Genomic DNA, 21776 nt, shown 5'->3' with positions numbered 1-21776 from the left:
AAGGCATCAGGCCTGCAAAAGGTGAAAGATGTAAATAATAAAGCAAAATATGTGTTCAGTTGTATACACTAAACTGAGTGCTAATGTGGTAGATAAATTCATGTGCACATGACTTTGCATTTGTGCCTGTTATTGCAAAATTGACATAGGCTTTCAACAAAATGCAGAAATACAACGACAAAGAAAAATGACGCAAGTCAGCCAAACAATGACTATATTAAGCCACCTGCAGCCATGAAAACTGCATGGATGTGCAAAATTCTGAAACCACATTGAGTTCCTTATCAGGAAGCACAGCAGAAGCATCCTTCTTATTCAGCAGTGCTGGATAATGCTTACTGGGAAGGGTTGCCAGTCATTTAAAGAAATATTCAGCAAAGTGCAGAATTTAAAAGGTGACCAGGATAAGTCTGTCACAAGCTAATGAACAGAAAGCTTTCTCGTGGTTTTTAGTGATGCTTGCTAATGCTTTCGTCTGGTGGACCATAAAACAGGCAAAAAAAAAAAGAAAGAAAAAAAAAGAAAAAAGAAACCTTCCTTTAAGGAAAGGAGCCATATCTAGTGACAAGAATATCTTAGAGAGTCAAAGGTTCATCTGAATATAATATAATATATAATAAAATATAACATAACATAATATCATATATAATATAATATAATAATACATAATGTAATGTAATATAATATAATATACATTATATTATATTACATTGTTATATTATGTTATATTATGTTATATTAACGTAATATAATATAATATAATATATAATAAAATAAAATATAATACAATATAATATATCATATATAATATAATATATCATATATAATATAATAAAATATAACAATATAATATAATAAAATAAAATATAATATAATAAAAAAAAGTCAACATTTTCATTTAGCAAAGGATTTTATCAAAAGTGACTATCCACGTTTATTATTAAACATCTCTCGAAAGCAATCCCAATTATACAAAGTGTTACCATGTCAGTATCATGAGCTTTTACCTGAGTGGGGAAGCGTAAGAGAGACTCTGCAACCCTCTGGAGAACTGGTAGGCCCTGTCCGTTTACTCTGACTGTTTCATTTCCGTCTCCTCCTCCTGGTTCTGTTGGCACACCAGGAGAGCCTTCTTGAAGCATTTCCCTCACGCAGGGTGGATTGAGGTCAACATGGAAGTCTGCAGAGATCTTACAGCCTTTGGACAGATCAAACAACGCTAGGGTGATGAAGAACGGCTCTACCTGAGGAGAAACCGAATATTTGGGAATGTCATTACACCTTCTTTTACTCTGTTTAAAGGGATAGTTCACCCAAAAAAGAAAATTTGATGTTTATCTGCTTACCCCCAGCGCATCCAAGATGTAGGTGACTTTGTTTCTTCAGTAGAACACAAATTATGATTTTTAACTCCAACCGTTGCTGTCTGTCAGCCGTATAATGGGTGTCAATGGGAACTTCTTTTATAAGAGTAAATAAAACTTGCTTAGACAAATCCAAATTAAACCCTGCGGCTCGTGACGACACATTGATGTCCTAAGACACGAAACGATCGGTTTGTGCGAGAAACTCATTGAAGTATAAGCGCGAGACATCACTTCCGTTGTCAGAGCGCGATCAGACCTCACTAAGCGAATGCTGAACGCAGTTGGACATAGTGGTGTTTTAGAGGTAAAAAATGATATAAATACTGTTCGGTTTCTCGCACAAACCGATCGTTTCGTGTCTTAGGACATCAATGTGTCGTCACGAGCCACAGGGTTTAATTTGGATTTGTCTGTGCATGTTTTTTTTGACTCTTATAGATGGAGTTCCCATTGACAAGCATTATACGACTGACAGACCGCAACGGTTGGAGTTAAAAATCATCATTTGTGTTCTACTGAAGAAACAAAGTCACCTACATCTTGGATGCGCTGGGGGTAAGCAGATAAACATCAAATTTTCATTTTTGGGTGAACTATCCCTTTAACTTATTTGACCTCATTTTAGGTAAGCTTAATTCACACACAACATTTGATGTAGAGCAATTTCTGTTGTCTGAGCAGTACTGTGAGAATCATATAGTTTGTTGATGATACAGATTATATAATATAATGACAGCAAATTAGATGTAAGCAAAAGACTGTACTTTTCATATTTATGAACCAGCACATCTCTGTATGTAATTTCACAACATTCCCATCAATCATGTCTGTCTAGATCCTTCAACAAAGTGTGGAACAGAAAAGAAGTGTTCTAAGGGAGCAGTAGTTTTCCAAACCCAGCTGACGAGTGCCAGCATTCCTTCCCTGGAGCCAATGAAAGTGCTTCACTGAGCATGACCATATTCATCACTGTTCTGGATGAGTCTTCTATCCTCATGCCAAGAACCTCTAATTCATCTCTCATTAAAAACTCCCTGATATTCAGCTATACTGACCTATAACTGCTGTACTCTGAAAATGAAAGTTACACAATAGTTGACAAATGTATTTAACCTGGAGCCCAAAAAAAAGAATTCAGGTTTTTTTTGTAGTCCCCCTGTAGTCAATAATTTTATCCATTAAAACTTATCTTTGATAATCAAAATGTTTTTTCCTCTGAAAATAATTTCTTCATGTCTTAAAAAAGTTTGAATGTAATTCTACACCCTTGCTTCATTTAGTATTCGCAGATCTATGAATATGCGAATTAGTCCCCGCCTCCACTTAATCACACCAGCTCGGACTACCTGACCAGCAATAAATGTTTGAACCAGAAAGTGATTCAGAAGAAGAAGAGGTATAGTGAATTATACAGACTCGTCTACAAGTCGATGTATCAGAATGGTATCATGTTTTATGTATCACTCTCTACAATGTCGGGCGGACACATAATGGTAATTGATATGATTGTGTTTCTAATGTTACACAAGCCATGTTCCCGTTCACTGTCTCAGAGTAAGACAGCTGCTTTCTAAAAATCAGCATCTTTAGAAACGTTTTGAACATCTCAGAAAGTCAGTAGAGATAGTTCATTTTTCCTGTCCCTTTTTAAAGGTGTTGCCCGCACGTTGACGGGATTGGTTACATGTTTGTGACAGTAGAAAACGGCTGTTTCAAACCGTGTTTTGGTAAACTGCAGTTTTAAAGGGTTAGTTCATCCAAAAATGAAACTTCTGTCATTAATTACTCACCCTCATGCCGTTCCACACCCGTAAGACCTTCGTTCATCTTCAGAACACAAATTAAGATATATTTGATGAAATCCGATGGCTCACTGAGGCCTACATAGCCAGCAATGACATTTCCTTTCTCAAGATCCATTAATGTACTAAACATATTTATTTAAATCAGTTTGTGTGAGTACAGTGGTTCAATATTAATATTATAAAGCGACGAGAATATTTTTGGTGCGCCAAAAAATAAAATAACGACTTAGATAGTGATGGCCGAATTCAAAACTCTGCTTCAGGAAGCTTTGGAGCGTTATGAATCAGCGTGTCGAATCATGATTCGGATTGCGTGTCAAACCGCCAAACTGCTGAAATCACGTGACTTTGGCGCTCCGAACCACTGATTCATAACCATGATTCATAACGCTCCGAAGCTTCAGGAAGCAATGTTTTGAAATCGGCCATCACTACATAAGTCGTTATTTTGTTTTTTTGGCACACCAAAAATATTCTCGTCACTTTATATTATTAATATTGAACCACTGTAATCACATGAACTGATTTAAATATGTTTTTAGTACATTAATGGATCTTGAGAGAGGAAATGTCATTGCTGGCTATGCATGCCTCACGGAGCCATCGGATTTCAACAAAAATATCTTAATTTGTGTTCCGAAGATTAACGAAGGTCTTATGGGTGCGGAACGGCATGAGGGGGAGTAATTAATGACATTATTTTCATTTTTGGGTGAACTAACCCTTTAAGGAGAAAATACTCAGCAATGGTGTTGACTGATGAATTTGCACATGGTTTGTCTTAAAGCATATTAAAAACACCACACAGACATAGAAACAAGATGAAAAACTTGATTTTCACCACAGGTGTAATTTTGTTTTTACAAATACATTTTTATGTTTTGAGATATTTTATTCTTTAACACTGATATGTAAAATGTCGAACAAGTTTTTAAAAATAATATTTCATGTTTTTTGTATGCACACTAATATAATATACATATAAATTAGCAGTGCCTGTATATAAACGTTTTTATTATTATTATTGTATTTAATACGTTTTCACAAAATTTGTTTTCAGCATCAAACTAAAACTTTAAAACTATTAAAAAAATAAGATACATAATAATTATTTTATGTTTTTTAAAAATCTAAGGTGTTAAATTTTGAACATGAGCAAAATACAATTGATCAAATCTTTTTGAATTGTGATGTCAGATTATTTAAAAATCAATGAGAGGAAGTTGTCCTCTTTAAGATATATCAGGACTCTATATGAGGAAATTAATAAAAACAAATGTCATCTACAGAGAACAAACATGAATTGTGGGGTCATACGAGGATAACTGAGACAAGGGTTATATTTATGTTTTTGCTTTGAAAATGATACAGGGATGATAAACATTCTCATGTAACTGAGCTCAACATTACAGTAGAATTGGTGGCATTTACTACCAATTCTAATCACAAAACAGGACAAATATTTGACACTGACAAGAAAGATGAAATGTATAGATGAGAGTTTACTCACGTTAGTTAGGACGCCATCATTCTTCTCATTGATGCATCCTTGCAGGCTAAAGGTCAAGTCATGACAGCTAACCATGATTCTTCGTCCAAATCGCTCTTCAAACGGCTTCACGTCAGGCTCGATGCCTGAGAAATCTAATCTCTGAAAAGTAAAAGGGAGATATCATTTATTAATTTTCATCATTACTTCAGACTGTCTTTAATAGCTGTACATTGGGCGTAATGGACTAACCTGCATCTCAGGATCGAGGGTGAAGATCTTCTGTCGGCCCTCATTCCTGCTCATTTTATTCAGCTGATCAGTTTCTCTGGCATACTGGAGATTATAGGACAAGAACTCTTTGCATTTGTAAAAGCTTATGAATAAATAAAACCAAAATTCACCAACTGTGAGATAAAGGCCTGCTTTCACAAACAGGGCTCAGATTAAGCCACGATTAGGACTTAGTTTAATTAGGATATTTAGGTAGCTTTTATAAACATTCCTTAGAAAATCAGACTTTTAAGATATGTCAGCACCAGTTGCTTTCAATTAAAACAGCTCAAACATATATTTTAGTCTAGGACTAGCTTAAACCTTGTCTGTGAAGCCGGGGGAAAGTACATTAAGCATTGTGCTCTGCTCAATATAATCTATCCCACAATGCATTAAACTCAACGTGACCTTCCATTTCCAGTATGATAAATAAACCAGAAGCAAAATCAACTGTGAATTTTAATATCTCTTCTTGACTTTTTTATTGGATTACCATGACCTAAGATATTTAAACACAAAATTGGACTAAAATGCAAAATAATCCATCACAATACCTGGACGCCACTCACTGAATTAAACTATACAATGTGAGGTCACATGACAACAATGAAGCATACTTTGTTTTAAATGTGTATTGTCGCATACAGTTACATTTTTTTTACAACAGTATTCAGTACAAACTGCACAGTATGTAGTAGGCCTGTCACAGTTATTGATTATCGTGGTTATTTGATCTCATCACAATTATTTGAGATTACTACCGCAATAATTGTGCAGTTTAAAACCAATTTGCCAAAGAATATTAAAAACCCTGTTATAAAGTACACAAAAATAGTTAAAGGTTTTCCTTCATTCAAAATGATTTGTGGGTTTAATCAGACTGCATTATGTTTTATTAGAATTATTATTTTATTATATACACTCACAGGCCACTTTATTAGGTACACTTGTTCAACTGCTCGTTAATGCGGATATCTAATCAGTCAGTCACATGGCAGCAACCCAATGCATTTAGGCATGTAGACATGGTCAAGATGATCTGCTGGATCAAACTGAGCAACAGAATGGGGAAGAAAGGTGATTTAAGAGACTGAACGTGTCATGGTTATTGGTGGCAGATGGGCTGGTCTGAGTATTTCAGAAACTGCTGATCTACTGGGATTTTAACACACAATCATCTCTGGGGTTTACAGGGAATGGTCAGAAAAAGATAAAATTTCCAGTGAGCGGCAGTTCTGTAGGTGAAAATGCCTTGTTGATGCCAGAAGTCAGAGGAGAATGACCAGACTGGTTCAAGCTGATAGAAAGACAACAGAAACTGAGGGTACAAATTGCATGGGCTCACGAAAATTGGACAATAGAAGATTGGAAAAAAGTTGCCTAGTCTGATGAGTCTCAATTTCTGCTGCAGCATTCAAATGGTAGGGTCAGAATTTGGTGTAAACAACATGAAAGCATGGATCCATCCTGCCTTGTAGCAACGGTTCAGGCTGCTGGTGGTGTAATGGTGTGGGGATATTTTCCTGGCACACTTAGCCCCTTAGTCATACCTGTCAACACTCCTGTTTTTCCCGGGAGTCTCCCTATATTTCACACTCAACTCGCCCCCCTCCCCCCTCCCGTTTTGTTATTTCTCCTGGGCAACTCCCGTAATTTGTATGGCCCAAACCTTGTTATATGAATAATCACATCAATATATTATTCCAAGGTTGTCCAGTTGCCAGATCTTGTATGAAACGCATCCTACTCACACAATCGACACATCATACAAATTTCAACCCATTTGTGACCTCAACCTGGCAACCTACAACCCAAAATTAATTAATTTGTAAATTTAACAACAGCTGGATGGAAGAATTTAATTTCATATCTCGAAGCCATATCGACAATGCCCACGCCAAAGCGTGTCGCTGACTCTGCTAGAAAATACTATTATCATAATAACGTGACATTTTTTTAAATTAATAATTATATATTATGCATTTATTTATGTGAATTTAGCCTGCCTCTGCCATCCAGTAACTAACACTCCCCCCACCCCTCCCCCCAGTGCTTGTCACTGGGGCAGTACACTAAGGTACAAAGGTAAAAAGGTACTAATATGTACCTTTAAGGTACCAATATGCACCATTTAGGGGTAAGAAGGTACAAAGATGTACCTTTTCACTTGTGTACCTTAGGGTACTGTCCCAGTGACAAGCACTGTACCTTTTTTTTTGACAGTGTAGTTTTGCGTAGCCATACCTTCAGACTGACAGCAGAAGGTCTGGACTCTATCACAGCTTTCATTGGCCAAAGACCGCACAAGAGGACATTTGACTGACATGTAACGCAACCAATCACAGGAATTGTTTTGTTCCGCGTCATGTTTAGGTGTGTGAAAACGCAAAGTCGATGTCCCTACAATAACAGACCAGCGTACATCTAATAAATTATTCATTCAAGAACGCTGTGCAAGTTTACTGCAACGAATGGAGCCACGAATTTCACATACTTTTGAAAATCCAGCGTTTAGTTGATCCTGGTAAGCGCTCATTGTCACAGTTGTAAACACGAAAGCGTTCTTCTTCCATGATGTGGTTTGGCGTCACGCCATTTCTTTCCAGGCAGACCATTAAAGAACGTGACACGCACGTCTCCCGGACATCCTGTAGAATTCAACCAACCAGATGATGACTTCAAAAATCCTGAAGTGTTTCCAGTTAAGTGTGCCATGTGCATCGGATGTTCAGCCAACGGTCCGTAAGCGTAATGTCTGAGGCTGAGACTACAGTGTACCCATCTCATGATGGCTACTTCCAGCAGGATAATGCACCGTCACAAAGCTCAAATCATCTCAAACTGCTTTCTTGAACATGACATTGAGTTCACTATACTCAAATGGCCTCCACAGTCACTAGATCTCAATCCAGTGGTGGAACGGGAGATTCACATCATGGATGTGCAGCCGACAAATCTGCAGCAACTGCATGATGCTATCATGTCAATATGGACCAAAATCTCTGAGGAATGTTTCCAGCACCTTGTTGAATCTATGCCATGAAGAATAAAGGCACTTCTAAAGGCAAAAGAGGTCCAACCTGGTACTAGCAAGTGTACCTAATAAAGTGGCCAGTAAATGTATTATTCCAAGTAAAAAAATAACATATTAGGCTTACACTGTAAGTGACATGAACAAAAGAAATTAATCTTTAATCGCAATTATTTGAAAGACAATTATTTGGCCTAATGTCTGGCCCTAGCAGGCAGAACACAGCAACTTAAAAATGTACAAAGATGTGTTCAAACCACTACAGTTATCATTGTAATTATTTTGTCAAGTACCTTCATTAGCTCTGGATGAAGACTCCGGCCAAAGCTCTCCGCAACGTTCTCTGGTTTCCCCTGGCTACTGCTGTCATCATCTATGGAGATGAGGCATTTGTTAATCAAAAGGCAAGCTGATTAATTCTATTGAAGGTACATGCTTAACAGACAAAACGTTATATTATCATGCAGTGGGTGAATATGGGCTTATCTTAGATGCCAAGCAGAAAATTTTCTTTAACCACGACTGACAGTTATTTTTAAACAGCAAAAGTCACAGTCACATTGCTAATTTGCTGATCAAGGTGTCTGATATTTTTGAAAGTCAAACAGGTTTCTAAATTTTGAGTCCATTGAAACAGAAAGCAGTGCCAGTAGCAGTAATGTGTGCACGAGTTGCTGAAAAAAAACGTGTCAAATCAGGGACACTAGGTGGAGCTTTCTGGGAACTCAGCTGCCCTCATTTATTCATGAACACACCAGAGAAGGTGGGATGCTGGAAGATTTATCTCCAAACTGAGGTGGAACATTTTTAAATGGCTGCTTGATTCATATACTGCCACTTTCCAAGAATAGGGTACAGCTTGATCTCATGTTGTATCTAATTAGATTTATTATATAAACTATTATCTAACACAGGACATAAAATATCTGCCTCTCCTCTGGTGATTTTGGCCTAAATCCTGCAATTAAAATTCAATTAAAATCTGTTCTATCAATATTCAATTCATTGCATTAATGTTTTAAATGACTAACTTATTTTAATGACCAAAAACATAATATTGTCCATATTTAGGCTAAATCTGCAACCCTGTTAAATGCATTTTCTGAAGCACCTTTCAAAAAAACAATGACTTAATATTTTATACTATTTTGTGTGCTGTTCATGGAAAGTGTCCTGTATACTATCTAGACTTATAATAAACAAAAGGAATGGCTACCCAAATAGGGACATGGGGTATCATACATGTTAAGACAGTCTGTTAAACTTAGAGCAAAGAAAACCAGATGAACTGGAAAGCAGCATTTGAGACTGAAGGCTGCATGAAGACATCCAGCATTTGTTGTATGCTGTTGTTTTGTGTAGTTATAGTTATGTTTAATTCTAATGCTAATAGTTAAAGTTATCATATAATAACTGTGTAATTTCAATATCAGAGATCTGAATTATGCCCATTATTCATTTCAAAAATCGAGAAGTTACAAATTGAAAGCATGTTATTGAAAGCATAATTTCATTTCCTCATGACCATCACATGGAAGGTCATAAAAACAAACACGACCATTGGCCAAAGTTTATACCATAAAAGCACAGGGAGTTTTTTATCAGTGTCTTTATTTAACAGACCAAAAGCAGCATTCCCTTCACTACTCCTCTATGTGAATAGAGCCTCCCTAACATTTCAGTGATCTGTCATCACAAGAGAAAATATTTTCCAGAAGTCCAGAAGACTGAGTCTCCTACAATAAAAGAGCAGAAACTGTACTATTATTGTTATTATTATTATTCAGTGGGTCTTATTTCGAATACAGAGAAAAGTTTGATAGGCTTTAAAAAGGCCCCAAAATGAAAACAAACATATTTAGCAGAATGGAAACTATGCACCTCTCCAGGAAGTACTAGACACAGGCCAGAATTTCCCTACATTGCCAAAAATGCTTGGTATTTGGTTACGTAGATGAATATTTTGTTTATAAAGAAGGTGGTTTGTGTTCCAAAATGAAGGGAAAACACTGAGAACAGCCAATTAAAAACTGTTTATTGTTGGTATTTTGAGAGTGACATCATGTCTTTGATGATGATGATGATGATGATGATGATGCAATAAGTCGCATTACATCTTAAAGCTTAAAGGAATATTTCATTAAAAAAAAAAAAATTCTGTCATTGTTTATTTATACTCTTGCCCTTCCAAACCTATATATTGATTTTTTTATGGTGGAACACAAAATAAGAATGTTTTAAAGTGCCCTTATTATGCTATTTTAAAGGTTCCTAATTTTGTTTTGGAGGTCTCCTACAATATGTTAATAAAAAACAAACTCTTCCAGGCCTCAGCTGCAACTACAGCATTTGAGGGCGGGTCAAAGTAGACGTTGTTCACAGGCAGCCGATGAAGACCATAGGCTGGCATTATGCACATCTGTTACAAACCTATGTAGGTTTGTGCAGGAAGTAAGACTAGAACTACTGACGACTCATTTCAGCAGTTCAGAATCGATTCTTTCTTTTTGGAGACTTTTCTTTCTTTGATCTTTAAAATCCTGCAGACCTTTTACAATCACAAACAGCTATATTACACACTGCATTAAAGTTAATATCAGAAAAAGCGTCATAGGGGCACTTTAAGCATCTTCACATGCTATTGTTCGTGCTTTCAGTGTGTGTGTGTTACTTACCCAGAGAACTTTCAGAAGGTTCTGATCCGTTCCTCTTGTCCTCCATCGTGCCTAGTAAGGCCTGTTTCAGCGTGTTCACCCAATCCTCCATCTCGGCCTCACTGTCGGCCGCCAGATAGTGACTGATGCAACGGTCTTGCATCTTCAGCTCAAAACAATTGCGCCGCATCTTAGAGCACTGCAAGAAATATGCTGCATTAGTCAGTGGAGGAATTTGTGTGACTTTAAGAGCTGTTTGTGGTTGTAAGCAAGGAAGATTCCTCTGTTGTGTTACTGATATTACACCCCAGCCTGAGGGCTGCTACATTCTGCTGTGAAACTTCCTGAGAAACGTATCAAACCAAGTTCAGACACTTCCATCTGAAGTATGAAGATAAGTGGGACATAAAAATTGTAAAATAAAAATTAAGCTTAACAGGCAATACATTTGTAGTGTTTTGATGTTGATAATAATAATAATAATTGTATCAATAATTATAATAAACTTTTTAACAATGATCATTTTATAATTTTTAATTGTCATCAATTGTTGTAGACCTCATTTGTAAGTCACTTTGGATAAAATTGTCTGCTAAATTAATAAATATAAATTACATATTTACATTTTACAATTTGTAACTTATAATGCTAAAAACGTTTCAGGATTTCTGTATACAAACTTATTCAGAGCATGTACCGGAACTACATCTATACAGGAGTCCAGATAGATGGAGCCTTTTGATTCTTTGTAGTTTTTCTCATCTTTGTATGAATTCAGTATGTAGGAGCCATCAGGGAGTTGAGACAGGTAGAAATACCTCCTCTTGAACACCTGTGGAGAAAAAAAAGTGCTGCTCACTCAGTAACCATTTCTTATTATCAGTGTTGAAAACAGTTGTGCAGCTTAACATTTTTGTGGAAACCGTGACACACACTGTTCCATGTTTAACTACGTCGACTCATTATTGGCCGGCTCCTGCGTCAGCATCACACGCATGCATGGTGCTGCTCACATGAACAGCATCAGCCAATGCAGAGCCTGCGTTCTGATGTAGAACCTGGAAGCGCTGCACTGTGTTTACTGCGTGAACAGTGTAGGAGACCGACATGGAAGAGAAGAAATTGTTGAATAAAGGCATGTTTTTGCGCAGAAAAAAGTATTCTCGTCGCTTGATAACATTAAGGTTAAACCACTGTAGTCACGTGCACTATTTTAACGATGTCTTTGCTACCTTTTTTGGGACTTGAAATTGGTTATGACTTTGCTGTGTATAGGGAGGTCAGAAGCACTTGGATTTCATCAAAAACATTTTAGTTTGTGTTGCGAAGATGAACGAAGGTCTTACTGGTTTTTGAACGACATGAGGGTGAGTAATTAATGACAGAAATTTCATTTTTGGGTGAACTAACCCCTTAATCGTATATGAAACTATATGTGTTGGTCTCCTGACCAATCTACACTCCTGGGGAAAAATATTTAGTGGTCTTTTAATGGTCTTAACCATTTTAATTACAAATTAATTTTGTGTCCTAAGTGGTATTATGACATTTATCCTTTTGTATGTTTTACTTTGCTGCACATTAGTGCATGTAATTGATGTTTCTGATTTTCTGAGAAAACAAAAGACCTTATAGTCCTATCCAGCAGTGGTTCCTCAAACCGTATTGATGAGTAGATGACGGACGTACATTATATTAAGCAACAATGACTGCTACAGTTCTGCTGATGTCTTTTAAAAAAAGGTGTGCCGATGATTCCACTAACCTTCATAGAGACAGACAGACTGCTGTTGATGTTGGCCTTCTGCAGCCAGCCCTGCTTCATTACTCCTCCTCTCTGAGAGCAAAGAGATGACGAATCCTGAAACACACAGACAGAGTAAGAACTAAGGAAGCAGATAAACTGATCTGAATGCAAAGACACAGATCAATATATGTCTATGAGCGCTGCCTCTCTGCCCTAAAGATCAAATGCTCTGAACATGAACGCTGTGTGTTTTGCATTTACAAACCTTGATGCAAATAAGTCACTTATCCCTTGCATAGTAACTCATAGGGGTGTAACGGTACATGTATTCATCCCAAACCATCACTGTACGGATGTCACAGTTCGGTGCATACAGTCAGACAACAAAAACAGCCAGTCACAGGCCATCCACAATGCAACGCTGTTTGCTAACTACCACAACAGGAAAAAGCGCAGAAGAAGAAGAACAGATGATCTTTGCATAGGTACTGTATGTTTACGTGTAATCTCTCAACCAGTGTTTCAACCGTGGAAAGACATCAATACAACAGCTTGAGAATAATATCTCATGTAGCATTACATTTACCTCACGCAAGTCATTTAGTGTCCACAGCGTGTTAGTTCACTAGAGAAATAAACTCTAGAGGGCAGAGTTTCACTAAATATATGCACTATTTTAGTTCATATATATTCATTAATGTCTTAATAATTTAATATATTTAAATAATTTTTTAATGAAAACAAGTTATGACAGTAACTGTGTAATTAATTATATTTCAAAAATTAATTAGACTACTAATGAATAATTTAAAAAAAAACAATTGTATAATTAGATTTAGAAGTTAAGGCAAAACCTGCCTTAAGTGCAGTTTATAAGTTTTTTTATTTGAGTGTTGATTATTAAATCTAAAAATAAACAGCAACTGAATTTAATAGTTTGGGCTCTGTTGTTAATTGTGACCTTTAATATCACAGTAATGTGCAAGAAAGGGCTCACGGTATATAGTTTACAGCATTAACTGAGATAGATTTTTTTTATCCTTGACTAGAACTGTGACTATAATACCGAGGTACGTACCGAACTGTCATGTTTGTGTACCGTTACACCCAACTCAACATCACACACACACACATACATACATTAACACAATACAATAATCATGTAAAACACAGCTTAAAGATGCTTGGAAACAAATGTAGTGCATATAAAAGTAATATTAATGTATTTATGAAAGGTACAATGTAGTGGGATTTTTTTTTACTTAGAGCGACTGTAATTGTGTGTGTGTGTGTGTGTGTGTGTTAATTTAATTGAAGTGGCCTGGCGTCCTTTATGAATGTGCTTTTCTCTAGCTCTCCACTGTAATATAATTGTCCAAATGCCCTTCTCCCCTCTTCCCTCTAACATTTCTCATTCCCTCCCTCTTTCTATTCCTAACAGCCCCTCTGAGACTGATCAATTGCTTGCACCCTGTTCTACCTTCTGAGTCACTCAGCTAACTAATTAAATTAAATGGACACGACACAGCCAACATATATATATATATATATACATACATACATACATATATATATATATATATATAAAACTTTTTGGTGGTGTGTGTGTGTGTGTGTGTATATACATATATAGCTCATATATCTCAAAATCATATAGTCACTGCTGGAAAGGGTTCAAATATGCAAAACATGCTGGAAAATTGAAGAATTTGCAGGACCGTCACCTGGAGGATTTTTCTGAAGAACATTGGGCAGTTTAACTGTTCAGGACAAACAAGGGACTCATGAACAACCATCACAAAACAATCATCTAATCATCAACAATCATCATCGTAGATTATCCAGGTAACGACACACAGTATTAAGAACTAAGGGTTCCCAAACTTTTGAATGGGGTTATTTTAATAAATTCAGCTATTTTTTTATCTTATGGACTACATGTAAACATCTTTTATGTAAAATATCTTGCTCAGGACAGTACTAAACAAAAAATAACATGCATTTTGTATGATCTCTCTTATTTTGTTAAAATAATTCACATTTTCACAGATTCTGCAAGTGGTTCCCATACTTTTTCATGCAACTGTATATGAGGTACTATGAAAGTGATATAATTTTATTGTTGATCTAAGGTGGAAGTCATGTAAATGTACCAATCTTTGAGGTTTGGGATGTAAAGATTATTTTATTAGCTGAAAATAATAAAGTCAATATATACTTTATATATATATATTTTAGTCAATGTGTTCTAATGTTGCTTGGACCCCAACATTCTATAAAATATATTTTGTGTTCTGCAGAAGAAAAGAATGCATACAGGTTTGGAATGACATATGGGTGAGTATATTTTCATTTTGCAACTGAATGAGATACTGAATTCGTTCTCATATAATGCCCTTATTATTGTTATCTCTTTAGCCCAAAAAGTTTCTTTCACATTGGTGTTTAGACAACACATTTAACTTGATTCACCAATTAATTTAAGTGAAGCATAAGGAAACAGGCAAGACTATCCATGTCTAAACATATACACATAAATTCAGACATGCACATGCACACACATAGGGTGGAAAAGCAATCTCTTTGCCCTGTAATCACCACTTCTTACATCTAATTTTATCAAGATCTGCTGGACATTTAATGTGCGTCTATTAATAGACCATGAGGGTCAGGTTCCATGTAACAGGCCTCTCTGCTGACCGTCTGGCCTTCATCTCTACATCTGATTATGACCTCACAGAAGCCTCACAACATTTACATATACAGTATTCAGAAGTAAAACACAATAAATGTGTGACTTTTTAAACCTCAAAGCATTTCAGAGTTAACAATTCAGTACAAACTATACACAAATATAAAAAGAAGTCTTATTTTTAATTTTTTGATTGGATACAGTCCTTTTTAGACAGTAATAGAGCTGTTTAGTCATGACGACAATTTGTAGACCAACTAGATATTTGGTCTTGACATATGATTAAAATAAGGTCTGTGGTTAACATTACAAGAAAAGACTTTCCTGTTTTGTGCTATGACAAATCACACACAGTGTGTATGTCATTTTGGATTTCAAAAATGTTGTTTGCTTTAAAAATGTATGTTACTAATAATTTGTATAAAGGCTCAGTTTTCACTTTACCTGTGACAAAATGAACAAAAAGCATTTTTTTAAAAATATGGTAGTCAATTTGTTGTTTGATTCTGCACACAATTCAATAGATAAATGGACAGAAAAGCATTTTTAAAAACAAGAAAATGAGAAAAGGCAGTGCAATATTCTGTACTCAGTTTTCCACCGCCCAACATTAATGTCTCTTACCTCCTCCCCCTCATCCACCTCAAACACTTGGCTGGGAAGCTTTTCCGTCTTCATCCCTTTACTGCAAGACAGAAAAAGAAGCTTACGCCAAACTTTGCAAATAGCACTGCAAAACCTTTGGCAAAAAAAAAAGCAAAACTGACATACCAGGGCAGCGTCCGGAAATCTCCAGAGTAGGCCTCGTAATTATAGTTGATGACGTGCCAGTTGGTGTTGTACATCTTAATGCACTGCCAAAGAGCGTAAGTATTGCTCAATTACTCAATCACATGATCAGAAAAACATCAAAATATGAAAAACAGGAAAATATTATCTCATATTTTATTAGTCTGGAAAGCTCCAGGCTTTGCTGTTGTTTTAGTATTGCGAGGTTCTGCTCAATCCTTACCTCTTTGGCGAACAGGCTTTTTGCTTCACTCTCTGCATTTTGAGGAACTGAAGGAACAATGGTTCTCCTTTGACGTTCAATCTGTGCCTCCTAGATAGATTAGATGGATAGATAGTTAGATAGATAGACAGGTGGATACACAGGTAGACAGACAGATAGACCAATATGCAAACAGATGGGCGGAAAGACAGACAGACAGAAAGATGACTGATAGATAGATAGATAGACAGACAGACAGACAGACAGACAGACAGACAGACAGACAGATAGATAGATAGATAGATAGATAGATAGATAGATAGATAGATAGATGGATGGACGATAGATAGATAGATAGATAGATAGATAGATAGACAGACAGACAGACAGACAGACAGATAGATAGACAGACAGATAGATAGACAGACAGACAGACAGATAGATAGATAGATAGATAGATAGACAGACAGAGAGATATATTTATGTTGTTTAAATAGTATTTAATCTTATATTATGTAATATTTGCTTTGCTTTCCAAATTGATTTCTCTTTCGCGTCCTCAATGCACTTGGATGGACACATACACGCGTTATGTCAGTCATAATACCCCTCTTGGCAAGTATTCTTGTAAACACATTCGGTTATGTCTTAATTGAACGAGGTGAGAATTCGGATGTGTATCTATTGGATGTGTGCGTGCATGGGGTCTTACTTTTAAAGTGACAGCAACCTATAAATACCTGCTGTTGTCTGTCATGTAAATCAAACAACATAACACAGCTTTAACCAAAGATTAATCTATATTACATTTATACAGTGAACAGTGTCATTTTACATTTAATTATTACATTTCTGTACACGAAAATTAATACTACAGTTGGACCTTATACTTTATTTGTAACTTTATGTTGTATTTATCTATGCTTGTAATTGGTGTACAGTATTTGTTGTTTTACAGTCTGTTCACATGCCTTTAATAATGTATTAGTTAGGCTAGTAGTTTCTGCTGTGGTATCGGAGTAGTTAAAGTGGGCTAAGTAATAAATGCAAAGTTACCCCCCACGGAAAAATGATCCGATCCGTGACTTAATAACCGTGATATGATCCGAACCGTGAGTTTTGTGATCCGTTGAACCACTAATAGATAGACAGATAGATAGACAGACAGACAGACAGACAGATAGACAGACAGACAGACAGACAGACAGACAGACAGACAGACAGACAAACAGATAGATAGACAGAGAGATAGATAGATAGACAGACAGACAGACAGACAGACAGACAGATAAACGGATGGATAGAGAGGGAGATAAACAGGTAAAAAAGACAGACAGACACACAGACAGACAAATAGACAGTCAGACAGACAGACAGACAGATAGATAGATACATAGATAGATAGATAGATAGATAGATAAACGGAAGGATAGAGAGGGAAATAAACAGATAAAAAAGACAGACAGACACACAGACAGACAAATAGACAGACAGACAGACAGACAGACAGACAGATAGATAGATAGATAGATAGATAGATAGATAGATAGATAGATAGACGGACGGATAGAGAGGGAGATAAACAGATAAAAAAGACAGACACACAGACAGACAGACAGACAGATAAACGGATGGATAGAGAGGGAGATAAACAGATAAAAAAGACAGACAGACACACAGACAGACAAATAGACAGTCAGACAGACAGACAGACAGATAGATAGATAGATAGATAGATAAACGGACGGATAGAGAGGGAAATAAACAGGTAAAAAAGACAGACACACAGACAGACAAATAGACAGACAGACAGACAGACAGACAGATAGATAGATAGATAGATAGATAGATAGATAGATAGATAGATAGATAAATAGACAGACAGACAGATAGAAACAGACAGACAGATAGATAGATTGATAGATAGATAAATTTATGTTGTTTAAATAGTATTTAATCTTATATTATGTAATATTTGCTATGTAATATTAGGCTTTGTAAAGCCCAGCCTGCCAAATTAGATTAGACAAGATTGAGGACTAAGTTGGAAAATGAGCCAAACAAATAAACAGCAGGAAATGTGCTTGTGAAATGACTTACTGATACATCATCAGCTGGCCACAGCAGCAGGTCTCTCTGTGGATCACTGTGGATTTGAGCTTTCCTCTGGAACACCACATTCTCATAGTCCAGCGGCTCGATGATCTTCGGCTGCTCCTGCAAACGCACAAGATGGATCAGTGAATCTACACAGTGGCCCTCAAAAGCCCTATGCTGTCTAGAGCAAAAAAGTCTAACTCTTTCCTGCTGTTATTGAACATATTAAAGCAATGCACACTTGTTATTCAGATTTGATTAATCTGTTGTACTTGTTAGTGTAGCTTACACTGATTTGACAGCTCATCCTGTGAATTTAGCAGACACAGCTTACTGCCCCTCTACAACCTTTCCACACAAAAAAAAACAGATGCAGGACTTCCGATTTATTACTTTTAAAGCTTTTGAGTTTGGTTCAAAACTTTCTCTCAAGTGCTTTCCCTTTTCAAGTTCCTTCTAAAAGAGAATCACGTGCTAAAGCTTAAGCACTCACTCCTGACTCAGCTGACATGCCTGTGTCATGGTCTGATACTCATTCAAAGAGTTTAGTCCACAGAAGAGAGAGTATTTACACCAAAACAAACCATGTGGGATGGACAGAAGAAAGAGAAAGTGGACCACATTAAGCTGAACTATCTGATTAATGATCCATTTCAAATTTCTCACCTTTCATAACTTGATTCTTTTGCACTAATTTAACCCATGTTTCACATTACCAAATGGGAATTGCCAACGAGATGACATGTGTAAATGTGTCAATTTGTTTGCATTGCAACACACTCTGATATAAAGAGAGGAAGTTACAGTTTCAAAACTACAGTAGTCAAGGTTTAGGCAAAAAATGAGTAGTTGCTGCCTTCTGTTCAAAGTTCGGGGCTGGTTAAAGCTGCTCATTGTTTCTCATGTTTAAAGTGGTTCAGCTTTGACAGGATCAGTGGAGCCTGAACTCATAATCACACAGGTCTTTTGTGAATATTTCAACTAAAATCAAAGGAATAAAGGAAAATGAGTTCAAATTAAAGCAATTTCAACTAATCCTTTTTAGAAATCATCTTGTGGAAACTTATCCTAGCTTGGACACTGCTGCAGAAATTCTTACAGTTTCCCTATTATGCGTTTTTGAATATTACCTTTCATGCAGTGTGTAATATAGCTGTTTGTGAATGTAAAATGTCTTCAAAGTTTTAAGATTAAAGTGCACGACAAATAAAATTATTCTCTCGTAAAAGAAAGAATTGATTCTGAACTGCTGAAACAAGTCAGTAATTCCAGTCTCACTTCCTATTACAAACCTAAGTAACAATGTAACAAATTTGCATATTGCCAGCCTATGGTCCTCACTGGCTGCCCACGAGCTTTGACCCTCAAACACTGTAGTTGTGGATGAGGCCTGGAAGAGTTTGGTTTGAGTTGTTGACATGTCAAGAAGATGCTGTTTTCAGCACTGCGAATCCACTTTGCATGAACTTCAAAAAGATGAGGACCTGCACTGGAACTGATAAGGAAAAACTGTTCTGTATCAAGTGCTGAGGAAAATCCGGAGCTGAAGTTCAGATATGGTAAATGGGCGTTTCATTTGGTCTACACGCTGTAAGCGGTAGACCAATCACAACAGACTGGACCGTCTGACCAATCACAGTAGAGTAGGCTCTCGGAAAGGAGGGGTTTAGAGAGACCTTAGAACGAAGAGAATCTTAGAACGAACTGTTTTCAGACTCTTTGAGAAATGAGGTGAATGTTTATGTTTAGGTGAACTAACCATTGTACAATACAAACAGGTCAGGACAAATGTATACTACCGTTCAAAAGTTTGGTTAAGTTGCTAAAGTTTTTTTTATGTTTTTGAAAGATGTCTCTTATGCTTGCCAAGGTTGAATTCAATTTGAATATACACACTACCAGTCAAAAGTTTGGAAACATTACTATTTTTAATGTCTCTTATGCTCATTAAGGCTGCATTAATTTCATAATAAATACAGAAAAAACAATAATATTGTGAAATATTATTACAATTTAAAATTATGGTTTTCTATTTTAATATACTTTAAAATATAATTTATTTCTGTGATGCAAAGCTGAATTGTCAGCATCATTACTCCAGTCTTCAGTGTCACATGATCCTTCAGAAATCATTGTAATATGTTGATTTATTATCAAAGTTGGAAACAGTTGTGCTGCTTAATATTATTTTATAACCTGTGATACTTTTTCAGGATTCTTTGATGAATAAAAAGTTAAAAAATATCAATATTTTTTAAAAATAGAAATCTTTTTAACAATATACACTACCGTTCAAAAGTTTGGGGTCAGTAATTTTTTTTTCATTCTTTTTTTTTAAAGAAATTAATACTTTTATTCAACACGGATGTGTTAAATTGATAAAAAAAGTGATAGTAAAGATTTATATTGTTAGAAAAGATTTATATTTTGAATAAATGCTGCTCTTTTTAACCTTTTATTCATCAATGAATCCTGAAAAATGTATCACACAAAAGATATTAAGCAGCACAACTGTTTCCAACATTGATAATAAATCAGCATATTACACGCTTACACGCTTGATACACGCTCCGAACCACTGATTCCAAAACAAAAGATTCGTAAAGCTTCGAAGCTTCATGAAGCAGTGTTTTGAAATCTCCATCACAAAAAGTATTCTCGTCGCTTCATAACATTAAGGTTGAACCACTGTAGTCACATTAACTGTTTTAAATATGTTTTAGTAACTTTCTGGGCGTTTGAAAGTTAACTTGCTCTCAATGCAGGCCTCACGAGCCATCAGATTTCATCAAAAATATCTTAATTTGTGTTCCAAAGATGAACGAAGGTCTTAAGGGTGAGTAATTAGTGACAGAATTTTAATTTTTGGGTGAACTAACCCTATAAAATGTCACTTGACAAGTGACTGTCACTTTTAATACATTAATTGCAACCTTGCTAAATAAAAGTATACATTTTCAAAAAAAATTTTTATTGTATATTCAAATTGCACAATATGCTTTGCTTTCATTAACTGTCTTGCTTGAGAAGCAAGCACAAATATACCCAGACAAAAACAGCCATACATCAATACCATCTCTTATTATACACATAAATGCTTCCTGTGTTTCTAAAACACATACATGAGCTGTACCAATGCAAGTGTTTCAGCAGCAACTTCCTGTCATGTGTCATACCACATAGAGACAAAAAACCACAGCCAGTCCAGCTCCTACTGCAACAAAGCATGAGTTACAGCTAACTTCTGTTGCCTTGTGGCTGCACTCTCTCTCAACTGCCCTTTCAAACCAAACTAGCGCCAACTTCCCCAATGGGAATGCTAGCGTATGTCCAAGTCCTATCCCTAATCGCTGCAAGCCAGGCGTTAAAATCTCAGGGCCAAGGTTAAGCTACCTTACCCTGGTAGAACTAGCTTCCTATTGCCGAAAATAGCCCAACCTCTGCAAAAAGGCCTCAGATCGTTTAAAAAAGGGCTATCAACATATCAACCCTGTTGAGGACAGAGAGGAACTGAAGAAAAACAATCACAGGCCATCAAACCACAGGCTGAGGTAAAAGGAAATATGAGCCAGATTACTGGCTGCTCACAAGCTCATGGGCGTTGGCGCCACGCGCGTTTTAGTCATG

General features: G+C 36.2%; 1 protein-coding gene across 3 annotated transcripts in view; it reads right to left on the bottom strand.

Annotated features, from left to right (window-relative positions):
* dock11 (dedicator of cytokinesis 11) overlaps nucleotides 1-21776 on the bottom strand; it is a 99451-nt gene that overhangs the window by 73771 nt on the left and 3904 nt on the right. For 2 of the 3 annotated variants that reach the window (XM_051899080.1, XM_051899081.1), the window contains exons 2-12: nucleotides 18153-18269; nucleotides 16074-16163; nucleotides 15833-15915; nucleotides 15686-15746; nucleotides 12388-12483; nucleotides 11320-11454; nucleotides 10644-10821; nucleotides 8262-8341; nucleotides 4914-4997; nucleotides 4683-4823; nucleotides 1008-1244 (exon numbers count right to left, since the gene is read on the bottom strand). In XM_051899080.1, coding sequence (XP_051755040.1) covers nucleotides 1008-1244; nucleotides 4683-4823; nucleotides 4914-4997; nucleotides 8262-8341; nucleotides 10644-10821; nucleotides 11320-11454; nucleotides 12388-12483; nucleotides 15686-15746; nucleotides 15833-15915; nucleotides 16074-16163; nucleotides 18153-18269 — 1302 coding nt within the window. Of the gene's footprint in view, nucleotides 1-1007; nucleotides 1245-4682; nucleotides 4824-4913; nucleotides 4998-8261; nucleotides 8342-10643; nucleotides 10822-11319; nucleotides 11455-12387; nucleotides 12484-15685; nucleotides 15747-15832; nucleotides 15916-16073; nucleotides 16164-18152; nucleotides 18270-18438; nucleotides 18584-21776 lie in introns of those variants that run through there. The other variant, XM_051899082.1, reaches the window with a different exon arrangement.

Source organism: Ctenopharyngodon idella, chromosome 7 (genome assembly GCF_019924925.1).
Source record: "Ctenopharyngodon idella isolate HZGC_01 chromosome 7, HZGC01, whole genome shotgun sequence".
Lineage (NCBI taxonomy): Eukaryota > Metazoa > Chordata > Actinopteri > Cypriniformes > Xenocyprididae > Ctenopharyngodon > Ctenopharyngodon idella.
Note: the sequence above shows the minus strand (reverse complement) of the source record. Positions and strands in the feature narration are given on the sequence as shown.